The 11,882-nt window shown below is 44.4% G+C and overlaps 1 protein-coding gene across 1 annotated transcript; it reads right to left on the reverse strand.

The window, feature by feature from the left end:
* Positions 1–2,555: 2,555 nt before the first annotated feature.
* Positions 2,556–11,146, reverse strand: RIT1 (Ras like without CAAX 1). Its single transcript, XM_072829890.1, has 7 exons — positions 11,047–11,146; positions 10,812–10,862; positions 10,458–10,582; positions 10,239–10,295; positions 7,190–7,263; positions 6,767–6,958; positions 2,556–5,213 (listed from the first exon to the last, which is right to left on the reverse strand). Exons 3-7 carry the CDS (start codon positions 10,561–10,563, stop codon positions 4,983–4,985), a joined length of 660 nt encoding a protein of 219 aa, XP_072685991.1. The 5' UTR covers positions 10,564–10,582; positions 10,812–10,862; positions 11,047–11,146; the 3' UTR covers positions 2,556–4,982.
* Positions 11,147–11,882: the final 736 nt, after the last annotated feature.

Here is an 11,882-nt window from a genome sequence, read left to right on the forward strand (position 1 = left end):
GTATGCCCCTGGAAGCAGAAACCACATGCTAGGAGTCTTTGGCTATGGTCACTCACTCGTTAGCCTCAGGAAGCTAGCCCTCCCCAAGCTCCAACCATCTGGACAGTGAAGGGAAATAGGTTTGCAAGGCTCTCAGTAAGGGATGACTCACTTATACTGTTTGGCTGCATTTTCCTAAAGTCTAAAATCCATCCTACCCTCCAGGCCATGCTTGGTCCTATGCACCAGACAAGCAGCAAGCCAACTCTAGTCATCAAAGGACAACATTGCTTTCTGCAGACAGGAGCTAAGGTGGCTCTCACTTTCTTCATGGATGTGGGTGCAGTCTGGCCACACGGGAAGGGCACTGAGCCATAGGTAACCAGCAAACCCAGGAAGAACAGCAAGACCCGGTTCCAACTTTCCCTGAAAAGCACTTGTCAGAAATTGAGTAAAATACAAATACACTCGCTATTTTCCTCAATATTCTAATTTAGACTATACCTAATTATTTAACACAATTCTTAGTAGGAAGAAGAGAAAGACAAATTTAATTTGTGCAGCAAGAGAATTTAGAGATGTTTGAGGGCAAGGATGCCTGGGTGGCTCAGCAGTTGAGTGTCTGCCTTTGGCTTGGGGCGTGATCCTGGGGTCCTGGGATTGGGTCCTGTGTCGGGCTCCTTGCTGGGAGCCTGCTTCTCCCTCTACCTATATCTCTGTCTCTGTGTCTCTCATTAATAAAATCTTTAAAAAAAGAGAGAGAGAGAGAGAGAGATGTTTGAGGACAAGATGAGTGATCTCCTTCATCAAAGAACTCAGGTCTCCAACTACTTCCCTGTGTCGCTAAGGCCACAAGTCTCAGTTCCAGCTGAGCTAATGAATGCATGAAGATAGTTTTTTTTTTTTTAAGAAATTTTATTTATTTATGAGAGACACACAGAGAGAGAGGCAGAAACACAGGCAGAGGGAGAAGCAGGCTCCATGCAGGGAGCCTAATGTGGGACTTGATCCCGGGACTCCAAGATCACGCCCTGGGCCAGAGGCAGGCGCTAAACTGCTGAGCCACCCAGGGATCCCATGAAGATAGTTTGAACACAAACTTTAAAGATTTATTTTATCTTAGAGAGAGAGTACGTGCACATGATAGCATATGAGTGCTTGAGCAGGGTGCAGGGGCAGAGGGAGAGGGAGAGGGAGGATCCCAAGCAAACTCCCTGCTGAGATCATGACCAGAACCAAAATCAAGAGTCAAATGCTTAACTGAGTCACCCAGGAGCCCCTGAATACAAATCCAGGATGACTGGTATGCCTGGGTGGCTCAGTGGTTGAGCGTCTGCCTGCCTTTGGCTTGGGTTGTGATCCTGGGGTCCTGGGATCGAGTCCCACATTGGGCTCGCCACAGGGAGCCTGCTTCTCCCTCTGCCTATGTCTCTGCCTCTATGTGCCTCTCCTGAATAAATAAAATCTTTAAAAAAAACCAAAAACATAAACAAATCCAGGATGACTGCAAATCCGTTTTCAGTACTGAACCATCTCTTAAAGCTAAGTGCTTGTCAAAGTTAACACGGACTCCTAAAAAGGAAGACTGAATTTGTCACCCTTCTCAGGTAGTTTGGAAGTCTGGAAAAGCAGCAACACTACCAATTATTTGTTTCAGGAGATTCCTAAATGCATAGAACTGTTTTTTTTTTAATTTTTTTTTAAGATCTATTTATTTATTCATTCAGAGAGAACAAGAGAGAGGCAGAGACACAGGCAGAGGGAGAAGCAGGCTCCATGCAGGAAGTCCAATGTGGGACTCGATCCCGGGTCTCTAGGATCACACCCCGGGCTGCAGGCGGCGCTAAACCGCTGTGCCACCGGGGCTGCCCCATATAACTGTTTTTTAATGAAAATAAGTAATAAGCACTAGAAATGAGGAGGAATGGGCAGTCCCAGTGGCTTAGCAGTTTAGTGCCACCATCAGCCCAAGGTGTGATTCTGGAGACCTGGGATCGAGTCCCACATCGGGCTTCCTGCATGGAGCCTGCTTCTCCCTCTGCCTGTGTCTGCCTCTCTCTGTCTCTCATGAATAAATAAAATCTTTAAAAAAAAATTTTAAAAATGAGGAACTTCAGAAATCACCTCTCTTTGACCTCCTCAACTTGCCTCCTCTTCCATTTCTGTGCCCCCCACTGGACCCAGCCTTATAGGGTCTTTCCTTCTCTGAATTCCTTAACACTCCCAGTTTGAAGCAGAGAAATCTACTACCCTATGATCAACCTCTAGTTGCATATGCTGATTTTATCAAAGCTCAAGAACAGGGATACTTTCTATTCCTTCAAATCCTTTGGTCTTACATGGTGCTTTAGTGCACAGATGTGGCCCATGAATACTCTGATGGGAGTCCCAGTGGGTCACCTGACAGGGACTAGGTGAACAAAGGGAATGCTGCTCCGCCACGACCCGTTTCACATTTTTGAATCAGCATTTTCCAGAACATAAAATCTTATTGTATTTAAGTGTTCTTAAAATGACCTTTGTGCAACAATTCCAAGCATTTCCACCCACACACAGGTTAAGGAGAAACCCAACAATTTGTTTAAAAGTTCTGTATTGTGTCATATAAACTGTCTTCATATACAAGTGCATTAAGTGAAAGACTGCTCTCTTCCTTCTCCCGCCCCCAAACATCACAGTAGACCAATTCTTGCTAATATAGGAGAAGAATTAAACATATCCCCTCCTGAGTTCTAAACAGCTCATTCTAGACACTAGTTTCTAATTTTTTTAACTTAACAATCTGGCACAGGCATGAATAGTTCCAGTGCTTAAACTTGTCCCTGAATGTTTCTCTCTTCAAAGTTCCAGGCAGTAATTGATTTGAATGCCCTCAAATTGGATAAACCTGACTATTCGGAGCTTATAAATTACATACTCATCATCACTAAGAATAGAAGAACTGTTACCTACACATATTACACTCCCTCGAACTATGTAGCACCATGAATACAATTCTCAATACTAATGGGCTAATTAATCCAATGACCAAAAATATGACAGGGACAGTCTTAAAAATACAAATTTGCTATTTTTCTTATATGCAGTATAAATTCCCTTCTTATGACTCTTTCTTTCTGGCAAAGTTCTCTGCTGCCCTGAATGTCCTGAATAATTATACAGCTGTCAAGTTCTTGCTTGACAGCTAGTAATTCCCTAGGTCATTAGTATTGAGAAGCTAAGGCATTACACGTAAAAGGCTCTAAGCTAATTTAAATGTGGTGAAATACTGTTAAAATAGAATTGCACTCCATTTCTCTTCTATCATCATGCTTCTCTAAAGTGCTATGGTTCCTATCAGATTTCTGTCCTGCAATTGATTCAAATTCTGGGTCTTTCACTTTTGGAATGGCTTGAGTACCATAAAACATGATTTATTTGGTTTCAAAGGGGACCATGGCTTAGCTAAGAAAGCTGCAACCATCACCTTTCTTTAAACCTAGAGCAGATGCCACATTGAGTATGAGGACAAAACACAGCCACCCTGTCCCTCTGCCAGTAATGAAAGTGGCAAACAGCAAGTTAAGGTGCGCATTTTTTACAAGGTCCTGCAGTCACGTCCTTCAGGGTTTAAGATAGTCACAAACTCTGCAGCCATGACATTTAATGTTCAATCTGCGCTACATTATTCTTAGCACTTTTACACTTCTCCACACACAGTAAGTTCATGTATCCAAATACTCTGATTCTAAAAAGAGAACTCACCACTAACACTTAAAGCTGTTCCTTCCCAGGACATTAGCTTCCCAGTTATGCACAATATCAGGGTGGTGTTCTCTTAGGCTAAGTTTTGCCAAGGCTCAGACAGCCCTGTGTGGTGAACTCACCAAGGTCCCTCTGAAGAAATCTTCAATGAGAAACTCAACACACAGGAATTCTAAAGCTTCACGCCTGGCTCATTGGCACAGAGAGGCCCCAGGTTTTCTCTGAGCACAGAGTCTAGTGATTGTCTGTGCTGAGGAGGCACATACATGATTTTACTCTAACTCCTGATGTCTCTCCTATATGGTAGTTAGCCTGATGAAGGACCTAAAAACATTTTGCCAGGCCTTGCTCTTCTAGAACACAGGAAAGCACCTCATGTAAAGGTACTAGTGTGCACATCTCTGGGGAAGAAAATACACGTGCACTGGGCAATGGCTGGCCCAACCAAGGGTCTAAACAAGAGTTTAGTAATTCAGTAATGGTTTCCAAAGCATATACCTTGGAAGCTAAGGAAAGGCTAAATCCTGAAAGTGAGAACAAAGTAACTTCCTAGAAGAAACTTTCATACATGTCACTCGCTTCTGCCTGTCCTCACCTAGCCCAGTGCATTTGGGTCAAATGTGCAGGTCTTTGGAAAGCCAGGCTGGCCTGAGAACACGGTTCCAATACCGCTTCTCCCCAGTGGAAGTCCCACCCACCCTCCTCCATGGCCTGGCTTCCCCAGTCTCATCAGTCCCTAATCTGCAACAGGCTACTAACTGACCTGCACCACTGATCTTACTACATGGTTTTCACTGTCCAAGAAGCACCTGTGAATAGAAGAGAGCGAGGCCCTTCCCTGGGAAGATCTCAGGGAATCCAAGCTGAAAAGGACATGGGAGTCATGCACAGCAGGAAATTTCCTCGTGTGGGCTTATCAAACACACATGGTAAATATATATTCCCCCAGGGTATATAAACAATTGACAATAATTAACTATTATCAGGAACAGAACCCAAAACATTGGTAGATCAAATTCTAATGTGACAATTTACAAGTAAACAGTGCTCAACTGGGTTAATAGGTCAGAATTAGCTAAAGGACAGTACTCTAAACAGCACGTCATTGAAAACGCCCCCTGGGTATATCCCCTTCATCAGTTACATTTAAAGGAACAGTCATCACAGGAGAAAGAGCAAGCACAGTGCTCACTAGAACAAGTCACCGGGTGGCTCTGCGTAAGTCCTGCAGTTCACAGGTGAACCCACACACCTTCCCTTCAAGTTACGGAATCCTTCTTCTTCCGGAATGGTGATTTTAGCCGCTTCCATACACTGGTTTTTGGTTTAGACTTTTTCTCCATGGCCAGCACCGCCTCTTTTTCTTTTCTACGTATCTCTCGTACAAGGGCATGGAATACATCATCAATATAGTAGCGGTATGCAGCAGACGTCTCAAAAAAGGGACAGCTGAATTCTCGGGCCAAAGCCAGTCCTTCTTCCTTGGTGACCTTTAAAAATGTAAACATGAGAAAACAGAGTGGTAACCACAGAAAATAGTCACAGCTGCCCCACACAGTGAAAAGTGAAGAGGCTATCTTAACAGAAATAAGAGTTCCTCAACTCTGGAGACGTCCAGAGTTCAGTTGGGAGACTGAATCCTAAGATCCTCTGCCTTTCTATAAAGTGATTCTATTTCTTTTTTTAAGATTTTATTTATTCATGAGAGACACACAGAGAGGGGCAGACACATAGGCAGAGGGAGTAGCAGGCTCCCTGTGGGGAGCCCGATGTGGAGCCCGATCGCAGGGCTTCGGGATTACAACCTGAGCCAAAGGCAGACACGACACTCAACCACCAAGCCAAGGCACCTCATGATTCTATTTCTAATCCATTTTTTTCTATCCATTTTAAAGATAACTCTTTGAAATAGGAAAAGTCAGACAGCAAATATGTAATTTTAATTTTCCTAAAGTATAAAAAAAATCCAAAACTGATATATCCAATTAGGGATGATCATAATTTCTCCTAGGACCGAATATTTAGACTTTCTCTAACTTTTTGCTACCATGGCAGCCTGGCAACGAATGTTTTACATATAAATTCCTAGATAGATTTTTCAAACAGCATTAAGTGAGAAGCACTGTGAACTTATCTACTGTCAAACTACTTCCAAAAAGTCTATACCACTCTGCTGCTTCCACCAGTGGTCACCATGTGCCTGTCCACTATTCCTTCAACTCTACACCAAACAGTGAGATTTTAAACACTGTTTCCAGTTTTAAGAGTACAGCTTACTCTAGAATCCTCCATAATTTCTCTTATTCTCCCCTTGCAGGTCTCCTTCATGATCCTCACCATCAGGAAGATTATCTTTTATTTTCTTTAATATTTTATTTATTTATTCATGAGAGATACAAAGAAAGAGGCAGAAACATAGGCAGAGGGAGAAGCAGGCTCCCTCACAGGGAGCCTGATGGGGAACTCGATCCCAGACCCCTGGATCACGCCCTGAGCCAAAGGCAGACACTCAACTGCTGAGCCACCCAGGCGTCCTAGAAAGATTATCTTGAAGTCTAACCTAGATTTGTCCTACTACAACACAGACTGATTATTTTCCAAGGTTTAAGAAATTGAACATTCTATGATCTTCCACTTAGTAAGTATGTACTCTAGGGGCTTAGCCGGTTAAGCGCCTACCTTCAGCTCAGGTCATGATCTCAGGGTCTTGAGATGGAGCCCCACATCAGGCTCTCTACTCGGCAGGAAGCCTACTTCTCCCTTTCCCTCTGCTGTTCCCCTTGCTCTGTCTCTCTCTCTCTCTCTCAATAAAATTTTTAATAAATAAGTAAGCACTCTATTTGTTTTCTAATTCTCATCCTGTGGTGTAAACTGATTTCTAAAATCCAGATTTTATCCAAATTAATTGCAAATTAGTATAGAGAAATTTCTAAAGTCAGAGAGAATTTAAAATTCTTATTCTAAAGCAAAAGAATCTATATACAGCAAAACAACCACAACCGATCTCCTGAGACCATGGACTGCATTTCTGCTCTCTCCTTACCTGCCTTAGCTGCTTTAGGTCAGACTTGTTTCCCACCAGAACCACAGGTGTATCATCAGTGCGTCGAACTCGGTAAATAAGCTGCTTAAATTCCCGAACTTCATGGAAACTTCGACGGTCAGTGATAGAATAACAGATGATAAACCCTTCTCCTGCCCTCATATACTGATCCCGCATGGCTGTAAACTCTGCCTACAAGGAAACAGGATCATTACTGATGCAACCTAGAGCTACATACACATTTGCTATTATTTCAGATTAAAGAAGAGATATGTATCAATTACCTGCTATCCTGAGTCAGAGGGCATGAAAAATTAAGAGAAATGAACTGGTGATCTTCTCTGCATAAGTCTTTCCCTCCCCTCTACTAGAGTGAAAACACCTTTATACACAGCATTCTAACAGCATTCTAAGATTTAATACCTGTCCAGCCGTATCCAAAATGTCCAGGTTGGCAGGCTCATCATCAATACGGATCCGGATTTTATAAGCATCTTCTACAGGAGGGAAGAAAAGTGTACCATAAACCCATAAACACAGGAATATGCAGTCTTATTTTTTTCTTTATTGGGTAATCTCTAAGCTCAACATGGGCTTGAATTCATGACCCCGAGATCAAGAGTTGAGTGCTCTACCAACTGAGCCTGCTGGGTACCCTGTAACTTTATTTTTAAAATCATCTTATGGAGAGGTAGATTACACACAGTTTAAGTGCCCAGATTTTCTCAGGAAGCATGCTCAATCCATTGAGGTACCTAAACTGGGTCTTCAATTCAGGTGTTTTGTGTTTTTTCACCTAAGTGACGACAGAAGCTTATTCATTGTTTATAAGACTCTACCTACAATTCTAAACTAAAAAAGGATTCTGTCTTTTTAAAAAATATTAGGCTCTGGGACACCTGGATGGCTCATTTGGTTAAGCATCTGACTCTTGATTTTGGCTCAGATCATGATCTCAGCGTTTTGAGACTGAGCCCCACACTGGGCTCTGCACTGGCATGGAACCTGCTTAAGATTCTCTCTTCCTCTCCCCACTCCCAAAAATTTGGGCTCAAAAAGTAACTTTACCATTTGTTAAATAGTTATTAGATACCAAGCATTATACTAAGTAATCTATCTACCTTAACTCATTCAACAGTGGCAATATTCCAATAGTGACAAATATATCAATCCACAGTATTAGCTCCACCATACAGATAAAGAAAATTAAACTCTAGATCATTAAATATCATTCCCATATTACATAGTTGATTACACTGCCAGAATGAAAACCAAGGGCTGCTCAACTCAAAAGCCTTATGTACTTAACCAAATTCTATGGTTCCTCATTTTAATACTGCACAGCAAAGAAAAATCATTTACTTTTTTCTAAACAATACATATTGTTATAAATTCTTCTTTATGAAAGTAAATTTATGTGTATTATCATAATAATCTTGGAAAACACAAGGAAGTTTAAAAAAAGAAAACCCACTCAGTATTTCCATCATTCAAACAATTGCTGCTTACATTGAAGTGTATTTCAATATTCTTAACCTCCTGCTCCTGACTCTTCTTCAAAGAGCCCACTAAACCAATGTTTTTCAAACTACAGGTCATGATCCATTAGGATTAGTGCGCTGTGAATAAACTTAATGGATTGGGACCAGCATTAAAACAAATAAAAATTTACAAGAAAAAAAATACAAGAGCATAGAACATGTAATGACATATAGTTTCCTGATATCAGTTACACATATATATATATGTATCCATATGTACATATACCCATAGACACACATACTTGCATATATATTGGCTACAATGTAGAGTTTTTCCTCTTAAGAGTTAGCAAAGTTTGAAACAAAACCCCCTTAAGAAAAGACCCTAAATTATAAACTTGATGAGAGCAATCTTTACATCTTTCCAACTCCCAGGGCCTAGTACAGGTCCTTGTCTCAAATGGGAACTGAAGACACATGTTTACTGTTGAATCAGATAATACTGTCAGGAGAACAGCTGATTGGGGGGTGGGAATCAACAAATTTAAAAAATTAGCTCTTTTATAGAACAAACATGAGTTTTACTTTAAAGAAAGGAAAAAATATTTGTGGAGTTCTAAGTAAATTATCCAGAGTCCTAAACTGAGTTTTAGAATTCCCTTGTGTAGGGATGCCTGGGTGGCTCAGCAGTTGAGCGGCTGCCTTTGGCTCAGGAAGAGGTCCTGGAGTCCCGGGGTTGAGTCTCACATCGGGCTCCCTGCATAGAGCCTGCTTCTCCCTCTGCCTGTGTGTCTGCCTCTCTCGGTGTTTCTCACGAATAAATAAATAAAATCTTAAAAAAAAAAAAAAAAAGAATTCCCTATGTAGTTTGAATCTCTGAACAATGCTGTACTTTAAGACCAGCAGTGCTTCTATTTTCCTCAAGCCACAGAAGCATCTACTATATAAAATGACTACATCCAAAGCTGGCTTGGCACAGAACTCTCACTGGCTTTGTGGAAACAGTGCAGCAGAGGCCTGGCCCAATGGAAATCCTTCCTAAAGACCCAAGATCGTGACACATGGTCACATTCTGAAACTACTAGTAACATGGCAGGCCTTCTGTGCCTTCTCCTCCCCTTCCCACCATTTTTATTTTATCCTGGGACATAAACCCTTAGAATGGAGCATGCTTCCTTCCTTATGGCTCAGGAATGACGGCAATGTTTTTAGTCTTCGTAGAGAACAGCGACTCTTTTTAATAGGGCAAAACAAATTTCTTTTTACTCTAACAGTGTTTTGCCAAAAACACAGCACTAAGTGCTACAAGACATGAAATAAGACCTTACTATGTAATAAACTTGAAGAATAAGGAAGTGGATGAGTCCAGGCTGCAGGTCTAAGTTGTCCCCATTCAGCAGGCTGGCTGGACTTGTTTTTCTGCTTCCTTTTGTGGAAGTTCAAACCAGCTGACTCATAGTTAACAGGGCCAGAGACCCTTAGAAAAGTGACAGCAAAAGCCTTGTTATGTGCCCTTTAAGCTTTCCCTTTCACCTGGCAATGCAGCCTGGCAACCACGAAATGGTAACGGACAAAAGTGTGGCAGGAATGTTCAACAAAAGACAGCAGATGCTTTAAGGACACACTGACTTAAGTGAGAAAAATATCTGCTCACCAAGTATTATGAAATTCTCGTTTAAAAATCTCATAAGGAGGGCAACCCTGGTGGCTCTGCGGTTTAGCGCCGCCTTCAGCCCAAGGTGTGTGATCCTGAAGACCCGGGATTGAGTCCCACACGGGGCTCCCTGCACGGAGCCTGCTTCTCCCTCTGCCTGTATCTCTGCCTCTCTCTCTGTGTTTCTCATGAATAAATAAATAATTTTTTTTTTTAATCTCGTAAGGAAACCAAAAAAGGCTCCAAAGCTAAGTAGTTAAAAACTGTTTCAAAAATTGACACTAAGACAGGCAGGCCTATACAGTTCTTTGGAAACTTCGGTGGTTATATGACTTACCGATGGTGGGGTCGTGGTCTTCTGGAAATCGGTGGCTGATGAACTGCATGGTCATGGCTTCAAAACAAGAAACGAAAGTTAGAGTCCGCAGAAACGTGACCCACGTTTGAAAGAACTGCGGCGTCAACACCGGAGACCACAGGGCCTGCCTCCCATCTGGTTCCGGTGGGGAGGTGGGAGCGAGCACTTCTGGTCAAGTGGAAGCACTAGGGCACCTACCACTTTTCCCCACGCCGCCGGCACCCAGCATCACCAGCTTGTACTCTCGGGAGAGGCTGGCGGGGCTGCCACAGCCGCTGCCCGCCGGGCGCGGCCCCGGGTCCATGATGCCTCGGGACGTGCACCTGGAGAGCGAGAAGGACGCGCTGTACCCCGGCCGCCTCCCGTACCCCCCGCCCCTCCCCGCGCGGCACTTCCGGGCCCCTTCCGCAGTCCGCGGCCCCCGCCCCGGCGCCTGGCCCCCGGCCCCTCCACCCTCCAGTCCCCGGCCCGACGTCCCCCAGCAGCTCCCTGTCCCGGCCCGACGCCCGCGACCCCTGCCCTCGGCCCCCGACCCCCGGCCCGGCACCTCACCTTCCCCGGGACAGCCCGGCCGGCGACACCGCACGGCGTTCCCAAGTAGTGCTGTTACAAGAAGAAAAACAAAAGCGGCCAAACAGCTTTAGGGTTCCTCAGACCAAGGCGTCAGCGCGGAAACCAGGGGCCGGGCCCTCAGGTCCCCAGCCCCTCCGCGCGCCCTCGCCCCCGCCCCTGCGGCGCCCAGACCCCAAGCTCGCCCTCCCACCCCGCGTGAGGTTCCAGCGCTGACCTGTGACCCCTCCCGTGGCAGGGGAAGATGGCGCCACCAAGGGGGGGCGGGGGCTCGTGACGCGCTCCTGGCCCCGCCCCGAGTTCGGCTTGCAAGTGTGCGCACGCGCGCGCGACGGAGGGTTCGGCCGTGGTGAGGGGACCGACACAGGGCGCCTCCTTCCGAAGATGTGTGCTGTTTGTAACACGAAATGGGCACCCACCAAATTCTCCCTCAAATAGCGCAGAGGTCAAAATTCCGCTTCAGCACAAAGCCAACCTCCCCGAAGGTGCATCTACACGCCAGGGTCAGGTGCGGGGGAGCGGAGTCTCTAGCAGGTACAGGTGCGGGGGAGCGGCAAACATTCAGCTGAGATTGACCACAAGTCTGGACTCCACATTTACGGATTAGACTCGAAAAGTGTTTTGCTTTTTAAAAAGCTTTCACAGGGGCTTTGATTAAATGCAGCAATAATTGAAGGCATCATCCGTACCTTCACCTTTATTCAAGGAGCGCACAAAGGTACAGGGAGGAAGCTGGCTCTAGGAACAAATTCCTACTCCGGGAACCTGAGTGGTTCAGCAGTCGAGCGTCTGCCTTTGGCTCAGGGCATGATCCTGGTGCAGGGATGGAGTCCCTCCCAAGGCTCCCTCTGAGGAGCCTGCTTCTCTCTCTGCCTATGTCTGCCTGTGTCTCTCATGAATAAATAAAAATCTTTAAAAATTTCTACTCAGCCTTCCTCTTAAGAAAGCTTTCCCAAAAATAATGTGAATTGTGTATTTCCTTTAAAAATGTATTTCATTTCCTGTGTTCAGTAAATCAGAGTTACAGTACCAAAATGGAGGTAGTCTACCATT

Source organism: Canis lupus, chromosome 6 (assembly GCF_048164855.1).
Source record: "Canis lupus baileyi chromosome 6, mCanLup2.hap1, whole genome shotgun sequence".
In the NCBI taxonomy this organism is placed as follows: domain Eukaryota; kingdom Metazoa; phylum Chordata; class Mammalia; order Carnivora; family Canidae; genus Canis; species Canis lupus.